Genomic DNA, 19,374 nt, shown 5'->3' with positions numbered 1-19,374 from the left:
CGCAGGTGCTCGGCCCTGTCACCACCAGCGGTGGTTTCGGCACTGGCAGGGAGAGGAAGAGAGGAGGAAGGGGGGGGGTGGCTGCCTGGCTTCTCCCCGCACAGAGTGTGACCACCTGAGCCCCGAGATGCCACGCACTGGGGTGTCGCCCCCCTCATGACGGAATGGAAAGAGGAGGCGGGAAGTGGCGAGACGGGGCGAGCGATGGATAAAGCCATCAACTTCCGCTGATGCTGCTCTCGGTGTCTTCTTCACGGCATCGGCATTGCCAGCCCGGCAACGGCGGCCGTTGGTCTTGTAGACGGAGGGAGTGGGTATGGGGCAAAGTGCAGGGAGAGTGACTAATAAATGAGGCCCAAGAAGATGACAAGTGCGTGTGTGTGTGTGTGTGTGTGTGTGTGTGTGGGTGTGGGTGTGGGTGGCAGTGGTGCTGGGGGGGGGGGTCGTCAGTACATGTGCGGTCCATCGCAGCAAAGGCATCCCCGTCTGTGGTGGACGCGCTCCACTCCTCGGTCTCCTTACACGTGCTTTCTGCCTCGAGAGGTGGTGGTGGTGGCAGCGGAAGGAGGGGGAGAGAGGCCAGCATATCCACAGAGCAAGGCAACGCATAGCATACAGGAACGCAGGGATAACGTACGCACACAACCATTCCCTTGCGCGAGTTCGCCAGCCTCGTTTCAGTGCTCCTCCTTCGAGCTCTTTGGCAAGAGCGCTACTGGCGAGCGATCTCCTCGTCCTCCTCGCTGTCGGAGCCGATGTGGAACTGGAAAATTCCAGGCGTCAAGGAGGTGACGGGGTAGTGGACTGCCGCGTCCCTGAAGGGCCCCGGTCGACCCTGCGAGCGATTCTCACCGTCGCCGTCACGAGCAAAGAAGGCGGCGTTGCCGCCGCCACCTCCGCGTGACGTTACGGAGGTGCTGGCGAAGAAGGTACTGCTAGGAGGCTGCCCTCGTGCGTCTTCAGAGGTGGGGCTAGTGATGGGGACCGATGACACCGCTGCCCCCGTCGAGGAAGCCCTGGGACTCCACAGCCTACTTCTCTGTACCTCTGCCCCCATGTGTGCACCACCCATTCCCAAGGGGCTGCTGCTGCCGCCGCCGTACCGGCCGACGGTGCTTCTGGCGTTGTCCGTTGCGTCTGGCACACCGCGTCCGCTGCGACTGTTCACAGCATGCTGTCGGCGCTGCTGCGGATACTGCCCGACTGCGTGTTGCAGCTGCGCCTGCCGCACGCCCCAAAACGAATGGCGTGTGTACGCGGCTCGCCAGAGGGTGAGGCGGGAGGGGAGGATGAAGTCCACGAGGGGACCGACGTCGACCCTGTTGTGGCGCAGCGAGAAGTTTGGGTTAAGGTAGCCAGAGGTGTAGAGCGCATCGTACGAGATGGGCAGCAAACGGCGAGAAAATTCATCCACCGCCGTTGCATCACTCGAACGACAGCCTGCGTGTTGCTGTGTGTGCCACCCACCTGCTGAGAGCGAGGCTTCGTCATGGGGGCTTGCAGGGTGCTCCGACGTTGAAGTGGCGGAGGACGATATGGAGAAGGATGAGGAAAGGGCGTGTCCCGAGCGCGGCAGCGGTGATGCCGCGGATTCGACGGGCACACCCCAGCGTGTGGTGTAGTCAAAGAAGTAAAGATTTCGAAGGAGGTCAGGACGCGCCGACGCCGGCAGCGGCGTAGACGAGCGACAGTCCATCGCCACCGTCTCCTCCTCTCCTATTTTTCCCTCTCGGCCGAGCGGCAGCGGCGCAGAAGTGCCGGTGTTGGACGGTGACTGTGCCGCGACGGTTCTCTGCCGCTGCTGACTACCGGCTTCAGCACTACCAGACGTACCCTCGTTGCTTACGCTTCTGCGGTGCACGGCGAAGGGCTGCCTCTCTTCGGCTTCGCTGCAGCTGCAGCGACGGCTGCCCATAGCCGGCTTTCCCAGTCCCCGCCCTTGCTGCTGCTGCTGCTGCTGCTTCTCCTCCACCTCTAGCCCTGCGTCGCCCATCAGGGTGGCCGAAGTCAGACGATGGAAGGATGCGTCAACACAGGCGGTAGACCCCACGCTTGCCTCAGCAACACCCGCCTCGCTGGTCGGGTCCGCGCCGAACGACGGCAGCGCTGCCTCCGTCGTTGACGTCGACCGCGGGAGCTGCTGGCGCACCACGCCCGGCGTGGCGGGGGCACGACGATTGAACACGCGTCTCGGGGGCAGAACGGTGCTGGCGCCGGCGCCGTCCTCCGAGCGGGTTGTCGACGTGTCTTTGTGAGACGCCAGCTTGGCCGTCACAGACGCTGCCGTGGACACTGCTGATGGCGTCGCCGTCGTTGTTGAGAGCAGAAGGGCGCACCACTGGCTCAGCGACATGCTACCCTCTGCCACCCGCTGGGCCTCTACCTGCTGCTCGCAGTTGACGCTGAAGGTGCTGATCAGCCCGCTGTGGAGGAGGTCGAGTAGGAGGCACACAAACTGTGGTGTGTACTCGAAGCACACAGGATAAAGAACGACGAGCTGATGTATGGCGTCGAGCAGCTGAGTAAGAATCGGTGCTGCCTCGCTCCTTGACCACAGCGACGGGAGAAGCGACACTATAGGAGGCTTCGCTGACATCGATGCATACGCCGAAGACGCATGCACAGCCGCTGCAGAGGCACCGCGGCTCTGGCTTGCGTCCTCCATCGCCGCGACGTCGCCTGCCCCACTGCCGCCGCTCAGCGCCACACGCGCCTTCTGCAGCCATCGATGCAAGGCCCTCTCTCTTAGCCCATCAGCCCCCACGACCTCGTCTACCTCCACAGACTCCTCATCGAAAAGAGGCGCAGAGGTGGCGTCGCTGTCATCGTCGTCATCCCTGACGGCAGCAACTGTAGGGGTTGACGGCGAGACACTGCAGCTAACTTGACTTCCCACGCAGCCTCTCCTACGCTCACTCTCCGCGGCGGCCCTCATTTCGTCTGCTGCTGATGAGTGAGCGGCGAGGATGGGTTGCGACGGAAAGGCTGCCGTAACGGTATTACGCTGATGTGTCTCCATCGCCTGCGTTTGCGCTGCCGTTGCTGCGGGAGGCTGTGCGCTCACCCTCTTCGCAGCAGCAGAGTCTCGATCGTCCCGGCGGAGTTGGTCCCAGTAGTCGTCGACGTTGCCGCCTATGGCTGTTGAGCGTAGCTGCGTTGGATGCCCAAAGCAAAGCACCTCGCGCTCCAGCAAGATGCAGAGGCCCTCCACTGTGCGGTAGTAGGGGTCTAGCAGCAGCTGCGTGAGGATGCTGATCTGCGGGGTGCGGTCCCAACCGTCGGAGCAGTTGAGAAACACCACACCGGCGAATGTCTCGTGTGCGCTGTGCTCGTACGATGCCAGCGACGCCTTGAAGCTGCGAGCAGCCCTCGCTGCAGCTACTGCTGGCGTCCGAAACCCGCGCCGTGATCCCGACCCTGTCGCCGTAGCTGACGACGACGACAACGATGCCGCCTTTGGCAGCCGAAATTGCGTAAAGGCGTGGCCGACAATGTATGAGAAACAGTTCGCTGAAAGGCCGTTGTGCTGCATGGCGGGCACGTACAGCGGGTCGGTTGGCACCCCGCAGACACGCCGTGCCGCAACGACGGCGGTGTTGAGCAGCATAGCAACGTAGGTAAGCCACTCGTGTTGTGCTGCCGGCATCATGGCAGTGACGGACGCGCCGCCAACGGTGGTCATGGCGGAGAAGATGGCACTCCATCGCACACCTCTGAGCGAGAACGGAAGCCGAGATGGTGACGACGTCGCGGTCGCTGTGTCCGCGGTTTCTTCAGTTGCCACACTCCCTCCTGGTCCAACACTCTCGCGGTTACCGTCGCCGTTATCGGACTCACTGAGCGTTGTCTTGAGAGCCGCTGCTACCTCTGTGCCACCAGTGCTGTCCCTCGCCTGCTGCCGAGTACTCGGACTGCGCCCTTGCAGGCGCGGCAGGAGTGACGCCAACAGTGGCGGAGTCACGCTGAGTCCTGAGGCAGGTCGTTTCGCCGTTGCGGGCAGCTCAGCTGCTGCAACCACCGCCGCGTACGGCGGCTCTCCGGCGTACTGCACATATTGGGTCTCGAGGCAGCCACTTTCGTTTCCTCTGAGCTGGTACGGCGCGTCATGTGTTAGGGACGCCCTCAGCCTACGCCACGCCCTCTGCACGCTGTGAATGTTTGGCAGTCCCGCGTACTCCACACCGCCGAAGGGGTAGAGGAGGAGCTCCATGCTGCCGCCCCCCTTGCCCACATTCCCGAACGCCGCTTTGGCAGAGCGGAGGTCCATCACACAGATCTGCTGAGTCGTCACACCAGCTGCGGCGGCGAAGGCGTTCAGCGTAAGGCGAGGAGCGTCTCGCAGCGACACCGCCAACGGTGACGGCTGCATCGGAAGCGACGACGACCCGGTCGGCGCTGCTCTGCCAATCCGCCCACCCGTCATGCGCGATGTCCACTCCAGCGCCGGACCGGTCGGCACCTCGGCCACCAATGCTGCCAGAGTCGGTTGCGCACTGCGGACAAGCACGCCACCGGTTGGTGCGTAGTAGAAGGCGACAGCTTCGACCCGGCGAGACATGCGGTGTCGCCCGTCTACCTCGCCATTTTCCATCGCGCGTGCGAGGGCGGCGGGGACGACGAAGGTGGACGGGTAGGTGGGGCAGAAGGTGTACTCCATGTTCGCCGACGTCAAGCACCAGTGCTCCTCTGGCAGGCCTTGGCGCACAAACTCCCGGGCGGGGTCGTAGAGCCACCAGGTGTTTGCCAGCGCGATGGGGCATCCGTGCGAAGGCGGGGGTGGTGGCAGAGAGAGCGTAGAGGCCTCCATCGACAACAGCGACGGTGGCGTGGTCGTCGCTGCTGCCGGGCCCGGTTCAGCGGCTTGCGCGTGCAGCATAACTGCCGCCACGGTGACGTTCTTCAAGAATGCCTGCATGAAGGGCGAGGTGGCACCTCCCGGCGGCAGCACGTTGGTGGCGAGTAGGACCAGAGGCACCATGGACCACAGGCGGCGGGCACTTGATAAAAACCGATTGCCATAGCACGGAGGACGTTGCGGTGTCGGCGGCGTGCCCCGAGACCGTGATGGACTGGCTGGCATCCCGCTGAGCTGAGTTGAAGATCGAAGTGGAGTGCACAACAGCCGGTGGACCTCGTTCAGCACCGTTTCGTTCGCAAACTCCAGCCACACTGTCCGCATCTCTGCAGACTGCAGCTTTAGCACCACCACGGTGGACGGCGTCGTGAGCGATGACTGCTCTGGCTGGCCCAAGTGCGCTGGTACACACGGGTGGTGCTGCTGCTGCTGCTTCTGCTGCGCATTGGTGCCCGTTCTTAAGGTCGTTGCGTTGGTCGGCAAAACGCGATGCGCCCGTGAGGTGGACGGTGCGCGGCTTCCTGCGGCACCCCCGCTGCCAGAGGCCGGCACGGCTGAGGTTAAACCTGAGGTGACGGCCGCCGCAGACGAAGGAATGAGGTTGGGTTGTTCCTCCAGGTGGTCGTACAGCTTGCGAGCGTGCTTGGTAGCAAAGACGCCGCCGACGCTGCGGTTCACCGCGCACGGCGTGACGGACACCAGGCTGACGCGTGGTAGAATCAGCAACTCCACCACTTCCTCAGCGCTGCTTTCGCTGTCGTCGTCGTCCTCGTCGTCGAGGCTATTGTTCCCATCCGTGTACTTCGAGCGCTCAGCCTCGCTGCTACCTGGAGGTACGCCGTTGCGGCTGAGGTCGTCTCTACCGCTGCCGCCGCTTCGTTGCTGCCGCCTCATTCTCTCTCGCTGGCGCTGAACTTCGACTGTTGGCAGAGCGCGTATGATGATGTCCTGCTCCGTGATGTACAGCCCACACACGGCGTAGTACAGGCTTGGATTCTTCGCCACATCCCGTGTGGCGTTGCCGCTCCCGTACGCGGAGGCGTAGGCGCCAGTCGTGACGGGCAGAGGCACAGTCAGTGTCGTGCGTGGCACGGAGACGGCTGTGGGGGACGCGGTAGGGGTCACATCCGTTGCCGTCGCTGTCGCGGTTGTGATGGGCAGACCAGCCCTCGGTTTGCCACCTGTGCCGCCGCTCGCGGGCTGGCTGCCACCTCCACCGCTCCCCATGGCACATTGCATCATGTTCGGGACGGACAACTTAACCGCGTCGAGCACTGTTCGCGCCGTATCAGTCACATACCGGTAGGTGGCGGTCAAGCCCGCCTTGCCAGCACGACTTAGGTCATGGATGCCACCGCCTGCGTTGCCACCGCGCGAGCCGGACACCACCCCGTTGGACGATGGAGGGTAGCGCTGTAGGTAGCTTTGATTGTGTACGTGAGCGCTGCTGCCACCATCATCGTCGCCGTGCTGCGTGGTTATTCGCTGGCTGGTGATGGGGTCGTACGTATAGCACCACACAGGCACATACTGTGGAAGCAGGTTGAGGCTGTCGAGCTTGGCGAGGGAGGGTAACAGTCGGCCACGGCGTATCCGCTCCAGTCGCTGTGCCGCAATCGCCGCGGTAATGGAGGAGGAATAGACGGAGGCCGAGGGCGCAAATGAGGGAAGCGCTATAGGGGAGTTGTGGAGCTGCTGCTGCTGCTGTGACGGTTCCTGTTGCTCAGAGAGCAACTGTGTCACCGCCGTGGAAAGGGCTGCCACGAAGGAGGCAGCAGAGTACACGCCTCCACGCGGCCGCCGGTGGCGAGGCGTCTGCGTCGCCGTCGTGGCCGCACCAATGCAACCACGATTCTCCAGCCAGTGCTCCTCGTCCAGTGGCAGCGTCTCCTTCCATTCCTCCGATGGCGCTGCCCCGATGGTACCTGTGGTGTACGTGCTGCCGTGTACACTGCCGCTTATGGCGGTTCTGACAGTCCCTTGCCCCGCAGCACGCGCTGTTCCGTTGCCTCTGTCTTTCACCTCGTCAGTGCTGTCGAGGCTGCTACTACCAATGCTCTCCCATGAATCGATGCGGCTTCCTTGCATCGTGCCGGACGCCGGATACTGAGAGGCCGGTGCGTTCTCTGCAGCCGACGCCGCTGCTGCGTCCCTGAAACCACGCGTGTCTCGCCGCTCGAGCAGCCAAGCGGTGGCTTTAGCCTTCTGCTGAGCAGGCGGCATTGCCGCGCACGACTCGGCAGCCGTTGCTGTCGAGTCTCTGACTCGCTTGTGGAGCCACTGCGCGGAGGACGCATTGCGCATCCCATTCAAGAGTTTCGGGGACAGCGGAGAAGGCGTATCGGACACTGGGCCGCTAGACGGGAGGAAGCTAGGGAGTACCTGAAGAAGCTCTGCAGTCGCCGCTGCCGCCATCGTTGCCGAGGGCACCGGCACCGACTCACTTCCTTGCTGTACTTGAGCCCCTCGTGCAGCGAACGGTGTGTGGGGCGACGGCAGTGGTCTGCCATGAGCTGCTGCGGCAGATGCGGCTTCTATGACGGCCACATCGGGGGCGCTGCAAGAGCTCTTGCACGGCTTCGAAACTGTCTGCACCGTAAAGCTGATGTGCGTTGGTAAGCGACTCGGCGGCGGCTGTGGTGTGGAACAGCGAACAGGTGGCAGAGCGAGCTGACGGTCTGGTGACGGACACCGCCGCTCGATGCTGCTTGGGGAAAGTATGTCCACACGATACGGCGAGAACGGTGGCGGCTGCGATACTGGGGGGTTGCATACTTCCATCAATGGATTCGCGGGATGTGGTTGCAGAGGAGGCTGTAGTGGTGATGATAGAGGCGTGGTCTCCACCGCCGCTACCTCGACTCTAGGCGCCGATGCTGTTGGTACCGTGGGTGACGGTGTTGTTGTTGTCCCTGTCGCCGCCCGCTGCCACAGTGTCCACACATGCATTGCTGTACAACTGAGGCCGCATGCGTCTTGCAGCTGTCGCTCCTCCGCCCGATCGGCAAGATCTACCGTGGCGTGCGCCAGCGGTGACTTCAAGGGCCTCCACGACTGTGACTGTGCGGCAGCCGAGTCCCCAAACATTCGGATGCGCTGCCCGAGGTAGAGCCCCCATACAGCCTCGAACGGCATGTGCGAGGAGATGGGGGGGAGCCGATAGCACTGGAGTCGTCGCTGTACTTGCAACGACGTCAAGGGCGGCGTTGGAGCACCATCCCCATCGAGTGTTTCACCAACTGCTGCGCCTGCATCTGCCTGGCCACCAGCCATCGCCACCGCTGCCGCAGCGTCCTGCTTGCGGTTCGCCAAGTACGCGATGGAGAACTCGATCGACATCAACAGCTGTTCCACGAGAGACGCGGACGTGTAGTGGTGCAGGGCGGCCAAGGCGGCGGCAGCGGCAGTGGTGGTGGTGACGGCAACGGGCTTGTGAGATGCGGGTGCCTCTCGGTGTTGCTGCTGCCGTTGGGAAGGGCGCACCGCAGAGCTGCTCGCCGGAAGGCTCGCCAACCGCTGATGCCAGTACTGAAAAAGAACAGCTAGCAGCTCTGGCATCGCGGTAGGGCAGGATGAGGCCACAGTGACACTGTCAGCTTTTTTATCCAGAGTCGTCGCGTCAGCCTCCGCCTCGCGCTCGCTTGTTGTTGTCGTCGTCGTCCCCTCTCGCTGTTGCTGCGGCAGGGGGGGCTGACTTGCCTGTGTCGTGGGCTTGCTCACCGCCAGCACCTTCGCACTCATGAAGATACCGGCCACGAGGGAGCTGTTCCACTCACCGAGGTGCACCAGTACGTCAGACACAACAGCCTCCATATTCTTCTCCTCGGGTGCTGCTGTTCCCGCCTCCCGCAGTATCGCAGATTTGTCTATCGAAGTCCCATGGTGGTCACCGTCCGTGCTCATCGAGTAGGATAGCAGCGGGGCGGCTTCGGGGGCGAACTCCGGCGGTGGATTCGGCGGCCACGGAGGAATTGGCCACACTGCTCGACAGACGACTCGAGCAACGCCAACCGCCCCTGTGCTTGCGTCTGTGCAGGCGCTCGGTGAGGGAGGTAATGGTTGCTGCGCCGCATCGACTTGCAGTAATTGCCGCCTATTCGCTACCTCATCGGTGGCGCCGGCGCCTCCGCGTGGGGCCGATTGTGTGCCGCGGTTGTCTGCCCTCATGGCCGCCAAGGCAAGGAGGTAGCGGAGCGACGCCACCGGGGCCGAGGCGAAGTACAGAGGCAAGAGGGCGCGCGGCTGCGACGGGCGACAGGGCGCAATGGAAGACAGGACGGAGATGGCCCGACCTGCAGCGGTAGTCGTGGCTGTCGCTGCTCGGGCCAAGTCAGGGTTTAGCAGCCTGCACTGCTTGTCCACCATGCCGTGCGACGACATGCTGTGCAAGAGGGAGGGCAATACAGCGACCGCCGATACTTCTGAGTCGGCATCACCGATCCCACCAGCCATATCGTCGTGTCCAGCAGCCGCAGCAGCATTCGTGGAGGCGTCGGCAGCGGGTGCGACAGTGGGCAGATACACCAACAGCGGCTTCGCTGTCGTGTCGGATGCACCCGATGGTGACACGGGAGAAAGGAGAGAGTCGGTCGTCCGCGGCGGTGGTAGCGGGTGTGCAGTCGCGTGCGTCAAACTCGCCTTCACGCCTGTACTTTGACCAGAGCTATCAACATACTCCTTGTCGTCGCTTCCTTCCTCCAGTGCCCTCGGCGTCAGCTTCCATGGCGGCGCATCAGCGGATTCTCTCAGCACTGGTTGTGCCAGAACAGCGACGAGGCACGGAAACCCGGCAGCTTGCAATCGTGCCCACACACCGCCGCCGGGAGCTCCAATCAGCGGCTTGTCGGACACATAACAAGCAGCGCCGTTCGCAGGAGGGCCGTGCGATGCGCTTGTGTCCGAGGTGCGGGGTGCGAGGTCTAGGATGACGATGCTGGTTTCCATGTCTACCTCTGGTACCGCGAGAAAGCCGGTGCTGTCCCGCTCGGTGGCGCCATCGGCATCGGTGACTGTCGATGGGCCACGCGAGGGCGCCCAGGCGGCATCGATACCGACTACGGACACCGTCGGCATCGCGGAGAGAGGGGAGGGGGAGGACAGTGGAGAGACTCGAGCGTCCCCCGGACACACTACTTCTCAAGCAGAACAGCAAAGAAGGGAAACACGTGACGAGAAGAGAGGGAAGCGGGTCGACGGCAGACGCATCCTCTACCGTCGGTGTAGATGAAGAGAGGGGGTATGGATGTATCGCTTTCTCTCTCTCCCTCTCACCACAGTCGGGTACGCCCTACACGTACCTGACTGCCTAGAGGGAGAGCGAGGGGGGGGGAGGCGGAGAGCCCTGACCAACACACACACGCACCCGCACGCGCCACAGCCGAAGGCCAAAGAGAAACCTTCCCACGAACGACAATGCAAAGAAGCCGGGGGCGAGCCGGCAATAGCCGTGAGCAAAGGTGGTGGTGATGGTGCCGACGAAGGAAAAAGAGCACCAACAGAAGCGACACGAGGGGAGATCAGCAGAGGAGTGCCGGCTGCTGCGTGTGCACGCGTCTGGGGAATAACGCACACTGAGGAACGGAGAAGCACAGACAACTCAGTGTACAGGGCTGCTTGCCCCTCTGCCCAAGCAAAGGCGAGTGAGGTGAGGGAGAGGGAGCGGTGCAAGCAGAGAGACACGCAGCGGCGGATATCTATCGACACTCCAACGTGTCTCGACGACGACGACACGAGTTCTCTTGACGGAACTGTGGAGGCCGAGTGTTGATACCGGGTGGCGGTAAGACCCTCGGCGTGTGTCGCTCTTTACACCACCGTGGATGCGTGCGGATGTGCACGTGACTGTGTTGGCTCATGAGTGTGAGGGAAGAGCGAGAAAACGAGAGAGGAAAGAGGGTATCAGCATGGGCGCCATGAGTGTCATCATAAGAGAAGGCAGGGCGAAGCAGATGAGGTAACAAGGGGGAGGAGGAGAGGGTGAGAGACACGATGGAGAGAGTGAAATAGCCATGGAGAGCCTCACTTGTGGGTGCTATGCATGAGGTACGTGCGGGTATATACTGTCATCCGAAGTTTCACACCTGGACGAGCTGCCGCGACTCACAGAGAGGGACGCTGAACAGAGAGGAGGGGGCCACCGGCTCGTCCTTTGGGCGCCAGTTCGTGGCTCTCTTCTCTTTCGGTTTGCCCTTCGCCTTGACGCCCTCATGCTCTGTTGCTTGATGCACTGTCGCGGCGGTGGGGTGTGCTGCGGAGGCCTACGCTGAACCTCTCCACCCTATCCCGCATCTCCCGCTCGCCCACTATGAAGAAGAACAGATTAAGACATGTGTGTCTGCACGCCGCAGCTGACGCTCATCAGCACTGGTACGAGTCTGGTCACGTCACTTGAAGATATGCTGAGGGAAATGGGCCCCACCACCACCACAGCTCAGAGATGGCCCGTGTCGTCACAAAGTGTGGGGACGGGGGGTGCGTCAGGCGTGATGAAGGGTGCAGCGCGGCCTTTTCATTGCTTCCCTCAACGGGTCTTCATTCTCCGCGGCAGAGCGCGAGCGAGACGCCGCTCTGCCGCCCCTCGCCCCCACCGTCCTGCCACAGGGCCCATCCGGGTGGCGCTGCTTTGCGCCAGGCACACGCGATGGAGCAACGCGCCGACTCAGTCATCCGAGCACGGCCCCTGCCCCAAACGCCACCCATCCGCCCCCGCCTCGCAGGTCGCAGGTGCTCGGCCCTGTCACCACCAGCGGTGGTTTCGGCACTGGCAGGGAGAGGAAGAGAGGAGGGAGGGGGGGGGGCTGCCTGGCTTCTCCCCACACAGAGTGTGACCACCTGAGCCCCGAGATGCCACGCACTGGGGTGTCCCCTCTCTCCCATCTACCACCCACTGCCTCCACCCCACCCCACCTGCTGTCCTCGTCATTCACAGCGCTGTACTGCTGGCACTACTGATTCTTCTTGGTGTGTGGGTCCGCCTGCGTCTGAGGAGAAGCGGCGGCGACTTCCTCTGCGTCCGCAATGGGCATTGCTGTGGTTGCTTTGCTAGCGAAGGAGGAAGTAGAATTAGTGACGTCGGCCGCTGGGAGGCTCAGGGCAGCCTGCATGGACTGTACGAGCTTCTCGCTATCCTTCTCCAGCTTTTCACGTTGCCGGCGAATCCGTTGGCGGGCCTTGAGCACCGCCTCATCCTGCCGTCCTACTCGAATAATGAGCAGCACGGCGTCCACCAGCATCATCGTCACAAGGCCGACCACGGCGTACAGGGTACACCACTCCGACGACAACCCGCGCAGGTAGCCCAGATAGTAGCCAACACCGGCGCCGGTAAGGGTCATTACCTGGATGTCAAAGCCGATCGAGACGTCACGTAGAAACAACGCATACGACTTCGCAGTCGTCTCCAGACTTTCCGACACCGCTCTCGACGACCCCCTGCCAACGCCACCGGAGAGTAACCCATCCGTTCCGGCCACGTAGGGTGGCACGCGCATCCGCGACGGGTCCAGAACGCCGTAGTCACCAATGTCCACTGCGGCCAAGGAGCTGCGCAGCGCCTCTTGGTGAGCCGCTGCTGACGCGATGGAGGCGCCTGACCGTGCACCGCAGTGGTGCCCACTTGTCTGCCCATGCGCCCGAGCTGACAACAAGGCGTAGTAGTACGTGCTGGCTGCTTTGTCAATTGCATCGATGCGTGCATTCTTGCTGAGGCGGTCCGGGTTGTCGTCCATGGCCGTCACGGCAGGGTTGAGGATGAGTGCGAAGGTGGGGCCAGTGGCGGCTGTAGTAGCAGAGGAGGAAGAGGACATGCCTGCCTTGGACTCTTCCATGGCTCGACATCGCGCTGCTACGGCTGCCATGGACACATCCGACGGCGACAATACACGCTGGACGAGGCCCCATGGCAGCAGCAGATCGTAATCGTGAAAGCACACCGCGACGGGCTGGGCATCGGTGTAGTGCGCGTGAGGGCTTCGATTGACGTGGGCGCTGTCGAGACTCCTCAAGTCTTCTTTCTGGCCGCGTTTAAGGTCCCTAGGGCCAGCGGCTGCGGTCGCCGTGCTCGTTAGCAGACGCTCCTTTCGCAGTTGGTGGTGCTTCAGCTGCTTGCACAGGTAGATGAGGCTCCAGAGAGAGACGAAGTCGCGGACAAGGAGGGCGATGGTGCGAGGCTGACGGAGCGTGGGGGCACGCTTGAAGTGAGAAAATGCATCAAGAGCCAGCTGCACTGTGGCAAGGGGCCCAGTGACCTGCTTGGGGTGCTGAGCCGGCTGCGACGGCGCTGGTGATGGGATGGGCTGCTGGCGCTGTCGAAGGAGCGCATCGATCCGTGCTCCCGGCTGCACTGCTGGCGAGGTGCAAGAGGTGTGCATGGTGTGGGGGGCGGTCGTTGGCTTTGGCTTCTGCGCTTGCTCTGTTTCTTGCGGTGGCGGCGGCTGTGACGCTGCTTGGCACTCATTAGCCGCCGGGCGAGCAGTAGGGATCGGCAGCTCGCCACAGTACCAGCGTACGGCGTCACTGATACATGTTATGAGCCCGGGAAGATGGAGTGGTGGTGGTAGCGGGCAGCCGGAGGTGTCGGTGGTCGTCGGGGCTCCGGGTGCGTCGCCGTTCGTTCCGTGCTGCTGATCCGGGGCTTGAGAGTTATGAATGGCTCTCGACAGCAGCTGCCGCTGACAGACCAGGTAGATCCACAGTGCGTCCTCCAGCTGTGAGGGTGACTGCGTGTGTACAAGAGCACGCAGGCGTTCTTCCATAAAGGTGAGACGAACTTCCTCTAGTTCAGGCACACTGACCGCCGCGTCGAGGAGCCCAGCCAGCGCCGGGGTGATGAGTCGCACGTAGACCATAAGTCATGTAGAGCGAAGCGAGCGAGCGAGAGCTACAACATTGCGGTGTGCGTATGGCGTACGTTATTTTTATAAGGAAAGCGCAGAGCCTCGTGGGAAAAAGTCAGCGAAGTGAGTAGTTGAGGAACAGCAAAGATGCACATCATAGTCCGGCTGTGTTGTGGATGAAGAGTGTCCCCACAACGCTCCCCTCCCCAGGAAAGACCCAGCACATCACATGGGTATCCACGCTGGCGACTATGCATTGAAGGTGAGCACGGGTACAGGAGAGGTAGTGCGGCTCTTGGCTGCATCGTCCGCCCGCCCCTTATGCTGCTCTCTTCCACCGCTCAGAAGGCTGTGTATTCGCTTGGTATCGTATCCCCCACCATCAGCGTGGTCATTTTCCTAAGGAGGCAGGAAAAGAAAACGAAGGTTTGATTAGGTGCACCCCCATCAGCCATCGCCGGCCAACACGGACAGCGCCTGCTGCGCGTAGGAGGACAGCAGCGCCTGCATGCCCGTCTTCATGGCTGCCTTCGCCCCCTCTGCGTCACCGTACACGATCCTAACGCCGACGACAGTCGGCGTTGAGGCTTCGGAGACGGCGCCATCTTTGCTCTTCTCGCCTGCGCCGTGTCGGTCATGCCAAAGATCCCCGAACACGTCTTTGATCTCGGCCACGATAGGGGCGGTGGCCGCCACCTGTGCGGGGGAGCTGAGGAGGCACACGAGAACGCCAGCAACGCAGTTCTGCTCTTGCACCCCCTCCTGGTGGCCGTTCCACTCCATCGCCGCCGCTGGTGCTCCACGCGCCGGCATAGCCGTCGTGCGCGCCACGTGACTCGCCACAACCGCTGTCAGCACACGCCGCGCCTTCGCCATGTACCCCGGCTCTGCGATGTCGACGGCGAGGAGGGCCGTGTAGTGTGCATGGGACATGGCAAGCGCTCGCGTGGAGTCCGGCGAGGCCTTCACCTGCGCAGCTTTTCTGGGGCTGTGAGTCGCAGCGACGCACGTGTGCTGCTGCGCAAGCCGTACTCCGCCATCGCGCCGCACTCGCAAGCGCGGCAGTGCATGCGCGTCGCAGCCGTAGAGGGTGATGCGTGTCATTAGAGGCACCGCGCTGTACCTCTGCGCTGCGGCGCCAACGTTGTGCGTGGGGGCTAACAGTGTGGAGCGCACCGTCAGCACGTCTGAAAAATGGTCTCGATGAAACAGCCGCGCGACAAGCGGAACTGGAGAGGGCGAAGTTGCGCTGTGCGGGTCGATGTCCACTTCGCTCAGCCACATTACACCGCGCGTGTCGTCGCCGACATGACTGTTCTGCCCACTGCTGCGACGACGCTTTCCACTCCGTCGGCTTGGGTTAGGCTGTAGCCATGATGCTCGTCCGTCGTCATCACCCCTATCACTCACATCAGCGGAGACCGCCATAGCTGTGAATGAAGTTGCCGGCAACATCACGGACACCAGCCACCGTTCTCTTTCATTCTGAAACAGCCAAGCAAACGCCGTTGAGTCCACAGCGCTGGTGCCGGCTGGGGATGCAGGAATGACAAGGCGCTCGCGGTGACAGTAGCTCTCAGTGCTCACCCAGATATAGATACTGGTGAGCTGCAGTGCTGCTGCAGGGCAGCAACGACGAGAGCGGCCGCAGTCGTCCGCAGAATCCAGCGACACGTCGATGGCATTGGAGAAAAAAGAAGCTAGTGAGTCATGGGAGGGCAGAGTCTCTGCGCCAACACCGCAGCTGAAGACAGTGCTCAAGGTTTTGTTCAAGGCGGACTTACATGTGGTCTTCGCGTAGCCTAGACCAGAGCTTTCCTCCGTGACTGGGATGGACGCTGCAGAGCGCATCGAGGATCCATTCGGGGCCGAGGGCCATGCGGTTATGGTGCTATACGCGCCTCTCGCCAAAGCACCGGCAGGCTGCACCTGCGCAGCGGCGAGAATCACATCAGCATCGCCTACAGAGAGCATGGCAGCAGAGCAACCGCAGCTTAGGCGTGCTGCTCGCGCGTCGTCACTGCCGTCATAGGCGACACGGTGCCGCTGCGCCGCACGCGCCTTCGCCGCGTCTCCGCGGTCGGGTTCAGTCGCGCAGAGACCGCTTCCAAAAGCCGCATCGCGTCCCATCGTGGTCGAGGGCTCCGACTCCGAGATGGAGAGGTCCCACATCAGCTGCCCGTACTCGCTCATGCTGCCTCGAAGCACCGCCGTGGTGAGAAGCTGGCGGGCCACGCGCGCCATCGCCTGGGCTGTCCTTTGCAGACGCCACTGCTGCCGCCATGTGGACGCTGTCGCTGTTGCTCCCTTTTCGTCTCGAAGCGCGCTCCTGTAACGGCGTTGCATCAGGCCCCCTCGCCGAGTGAGTGCCGCGCAATCAGCTTCATTGCCACCCTCGTTGGCGCTGCGTGTAGCCTCAGCTGTTGCCTCTGCTTCACGGAGGTTGAGCACATACTGCGCTGCTGTGCGCAGCGTCGTGTCGTCTTCGTGTGTCAGTCGCATCCAAAGATGCAGGTATTCCTCAATCAGTGGAACGCACGCGCGAGCGAAGACGTCCACGGAGGAAGCAGGGATACCCGCCGATGGCGGTCTCTGCGCGAACACACCGGGCTGCCGCGCTGTCTCTGCTTTGTGGTGCTTCCAAAGTCCCTCGTCGTTGACACTTGCCGGCACTTCTTCAACAGCATCCTCAACGCTCTCGTTCCCGCTGGCGACACCTCGCTCCACCTCTCTGTCGATACGGTGAGATGCGGGAGGGGCTGCTGATGATGCAGGACGTTTTTTCAGCGGAGACCGCGGTGTGAAGCTGTCGATCACCGCCATCGGCGGCGGCACCGGCAGAGGACGCTGACCGCCCCACAGAGGTGGGATGGGCGGCACCAATGTGCCGCTCTCGGCGTTGTTGCTGTTCAATGCCGACTCAACGTCGTCGACCACAGACGCGGAGGAGGACTTGTCCCTGCTACTCAACAGTTCTGACTCCTTATCGTCGTCATCACCAGCACTCTCCGCGTCGTCCTTGCCGTCTCCCGGCAGCGTCTGCTTTAGTGGCTTCAGGTGACTGTAGCCCAACATTGGGGCGCTGCTGCTACCGCTGCTGCTGTTGCTGGTGCTGGTGCTACTGCCCTCGTACTGCTCCACGGCGGGGGGCGGCGTTGTGGTGTCGGTGCCAGCAACAACGACCGGCTCGCGCTTGCCAGGTGTGAACACGCTGACCGCTGTAGGCATGAGGGGCTCGGGCATGGGCGTGTGGAACTGAACTGGCGGCATCGAGAACGGGGGTGGTGGGGACGCCGAGCTCTGTGCCTGAATATGCCGGTGCGGCTCCACTGTCTCAGCAGAGTCTTCCCGGCTCATACTTTGTGGCCGCTCCTGATGGGTTGTGCTCACATCTCGGGGCCCCCTCTCACTGCCCTCTGTAACTACCTGTGCCTCAGCGTTGTTTCCAATCATGTCCGCTAGGCGCTGAGTCGACAGTGTTGTCGGAGACTCTACGACAACGTGCGCGTTCTGCGAGTTGCAGCGCTGGTCGGCGTCGTCGCTGTAGTTGTCTGGTAGAGGGACAACGATGCAGGGACCCAACTCGGGCAGTGCCAGCGCCCTCTGCGGTTGCGAGGGAGGCTTTGGAGGGAAGGGAGGCGGAGAGCTCGGGTGTTGGTCGCTTCTCGTCACCTCTGCTGCTGCCTCTTTTCTTTGGGCGTCAGCCTCTTTCTGCTTTGCTTGCCGCGACTTCTCCCCCGCCTCCGCTTCCGCGCGGGCTGCTGCGGCTGCCGCGTAGAGTGGGTTATCCCGGATAGCGGTGATCAGTTGCCGGGCTTCGCTGATGACTGCTGGTAGCTCAGCGTCAGACTTCAACGGCGACACAACCACACCCAAAGCGTGCCGCGCCGCTGCCTCATCGCTATGGCTCTCTTCACCCTCGTCGTCCAGCACGTCGTCATTACCGCTGCCGTTCAAGAGGCTGCTCGTTGTGGACACGGATTCCATCTCCATTTTCTCTGCCCAGTTCAGCGCTTCCTCATCGGACACAAGAGCGGCAGTGGTGTTGTCACGCACTGGCGTCCTTTGCCAGTGTCGGGCTTGGAGGCGCAACTGGCGACACCGGAGCAGCATCTCCGCGCGGTGTGCTGGCAGCGACGCGAACAGCTCCTCACTGGTGTCCGAAAGCCGCAGCGCGGCGACTTCGCTGTGATAGGGTGGGCAGTAGGCTTCCAACACCTCCATCAGGTTCACGGGACACCCGAGTTGGCTGAGCAGAGCTGCTTCCTTGTCGAAGAACGGTGGCGAGTCGCGGCCCGTCTGCTTGCCCTCGTCGCAGTACGCGTCCGCGTGGCAGCCCTCGTCCCCGCCGTCGTCCCCGTCGTCGCTGCGGTTTGTCGACGCGGCACTTCTCCTCGACAACGTCCCCGCTTTCGACTGAGGTCCAGCGCTGTCCTGAAACCCTGACAGGGGTCGCACAGTGCCGTGGACGACTGGTGAGCTGCTGCTGGTCACCACCAACGCGTCACGGACGTCTTCGGCGCTGGTCGTTGGAAAGCCCTTCGCGTCTGGAAAGCGCTCATACGCCTCGTGCGATACGCGAAACCCGAAGAAGGCGGGGTACGTGGGGAAGAAGAGCACTCGCTTGTTAACGCACCTCTTCTCTAGCTCATCAGCCGTGATGACAGGGTCAGAGTTCGGGTGGCACAGGTTCAAATACCATTCAGCCTTATCCCCACGCTCTGAGGCTGAAGCAAAGGTGGCAGCAGTGGCACCGGACGGTGCTGGCATGATTGGGTAGAGGGAGTCTGCCGCGTGTGGTGGCAGCTGGTGCGGAGTCTTACACTCCAGCTGAGCGTCGAGGCCCATTCGTTTAAGGAACTCGAGGCAGTGCTCGTGGTGCATCATGAGCTGGTCGGCCAACTCGGCGACCAGAATGGCATGTCGCACGCGCAGTTTAGGATAGACGTAGTAGTTGGGCAACACGAGATCCAGCACAGCGCGGTAGCGACCGTAGGTGAAGGACTGGAAGACGACGGCGCGCTGCAGCGGTGTCATGCGGGCTGACTTGCAGAATGAAAAGAACTGGAACCACTGCCGCGCTGCCCAGAAGTGGATGAGCTCCAGGACCACCCGTACCGGCTCGGTCTCAAGCATGTACGGCTGCTTCTCCAGCTCGCGGTACACCTGCGCGAGGTTGACACTCTCCGACGCGCTCTCTGGACACAGGCGAGGCTCACCGTTCACGATGACGGTGTAGAAGCGACAAAACGAAGAGCGGTCCTCGACCTTCAGCTCCTGTTGCAGGCCGTAGAGCAGCAGTAGCACAGAGAAGAGCTCGGCGTTGCGGTGCCGCTGCTCTGCCCGATAGAAGACGGTCAGGTCGGTGAAACACTGCGACATGGATTCGAGAAACTGCTTCTTGTCCTGCATGAACCGCTGGCAGCCGTCGGGGGAGCAGCAGAGGTACGCCCCGCCCACAGCCAGTGCGGCGACGGTGAACTCGAGCCAGCGCACGCGACGATAGCTCTCGCAGTGCAGTTCTTCCATGGGGAGCATTCGGCCTGTTTCACTGTCCACGTAGCCGTGAAGGCTAACGTTGCTCGGGGGCAGCTGAGGACCCCATGTCGTGCGGATCCCGCGAAACCTGTCCCACAGGTAGCCCCAGATGCGGAAAGCTTCCGTGTAGACGAGGTGTGTGTGCGG

At 62.6% G+C, this 19,374-nt stretch overlaps 3 protein-coding genes across 3 annotated transcripts; all 3 read right to left on the bottom strand.

Moving 5' to 3' along the window:
• Positions 1-712: 712 nt before the first annotated feature.
• Positions 713-9,928, bottom strand: LBRM_12_0350 (conserved hypothetical protein; the record flags this gene model as incomplete). The annotated part of the gene is made up of 1 exon (XM_001563035.2): positions 713-9,928. The coding sequence occupies one exon, from the start codon at positions 9,926-9,928 to the stop codon at positions 713-715; it is 9,216 nt and encodes a 3,071-aa protein (XP_001563085.2).
• A 1,871-nt stretch (positions 9,929-11,799) lies between these two features.
• Positions 11,800-13,701, bottom strand: LBRM_12_0340 (conserved hypothetical protein; the record flags this gene model as incomplete). Its single annotated transcript, XM_001563034.2, has 1 exon — positions 11,800-13,701. The coding sequence occupies one exon, from the start codon at positions 13,699-13,701 to the stop codon at positions 11,800-11,802; it is 1,902 nt and encodes a 633-aa protein (XP_001563084.2).
• A 435-nt stretch (positions 13,702-14,136) lies between these two features.
• On the bottom strand, positions 14,137-18,825 carry LBRM_12_0330 (conserved hypothetical protein; the record flags this gene model as incomplete). Its single annotated transcript, XM_001563033.2, has 1 exon — positions 14,137-18,825. One exon carries the CDS (start codon positions 18,823-18,825, stop codon positions 14,137-14,139), a length of 4,689 nt encoding a protein of 1,562 aa, XP_001563083.1.
• Between the last annotated feature and the right edge of the window lie 549 nt (positions 18,826-19,374).

The sequence above is a fragment of the Leishmania braziliensis genome, chromosome 12 (genome assembly GCF_000002845.2).
Source record: "Leishmania braziliensis MHOM/BR/75/M2904 complete genome, chromosome 12".
Lineage (NCBI taxonomy): Eukaryota > Euglenozoa > Kinetoplastea > Trypanosomatida > Trypanosomatidae > Leishmania > Leishmania braziliensis.
Note: the sequence above shows the minus strand (reverse complement) of the source record. Positions and strands in the feature narration are given on the sequence as shown.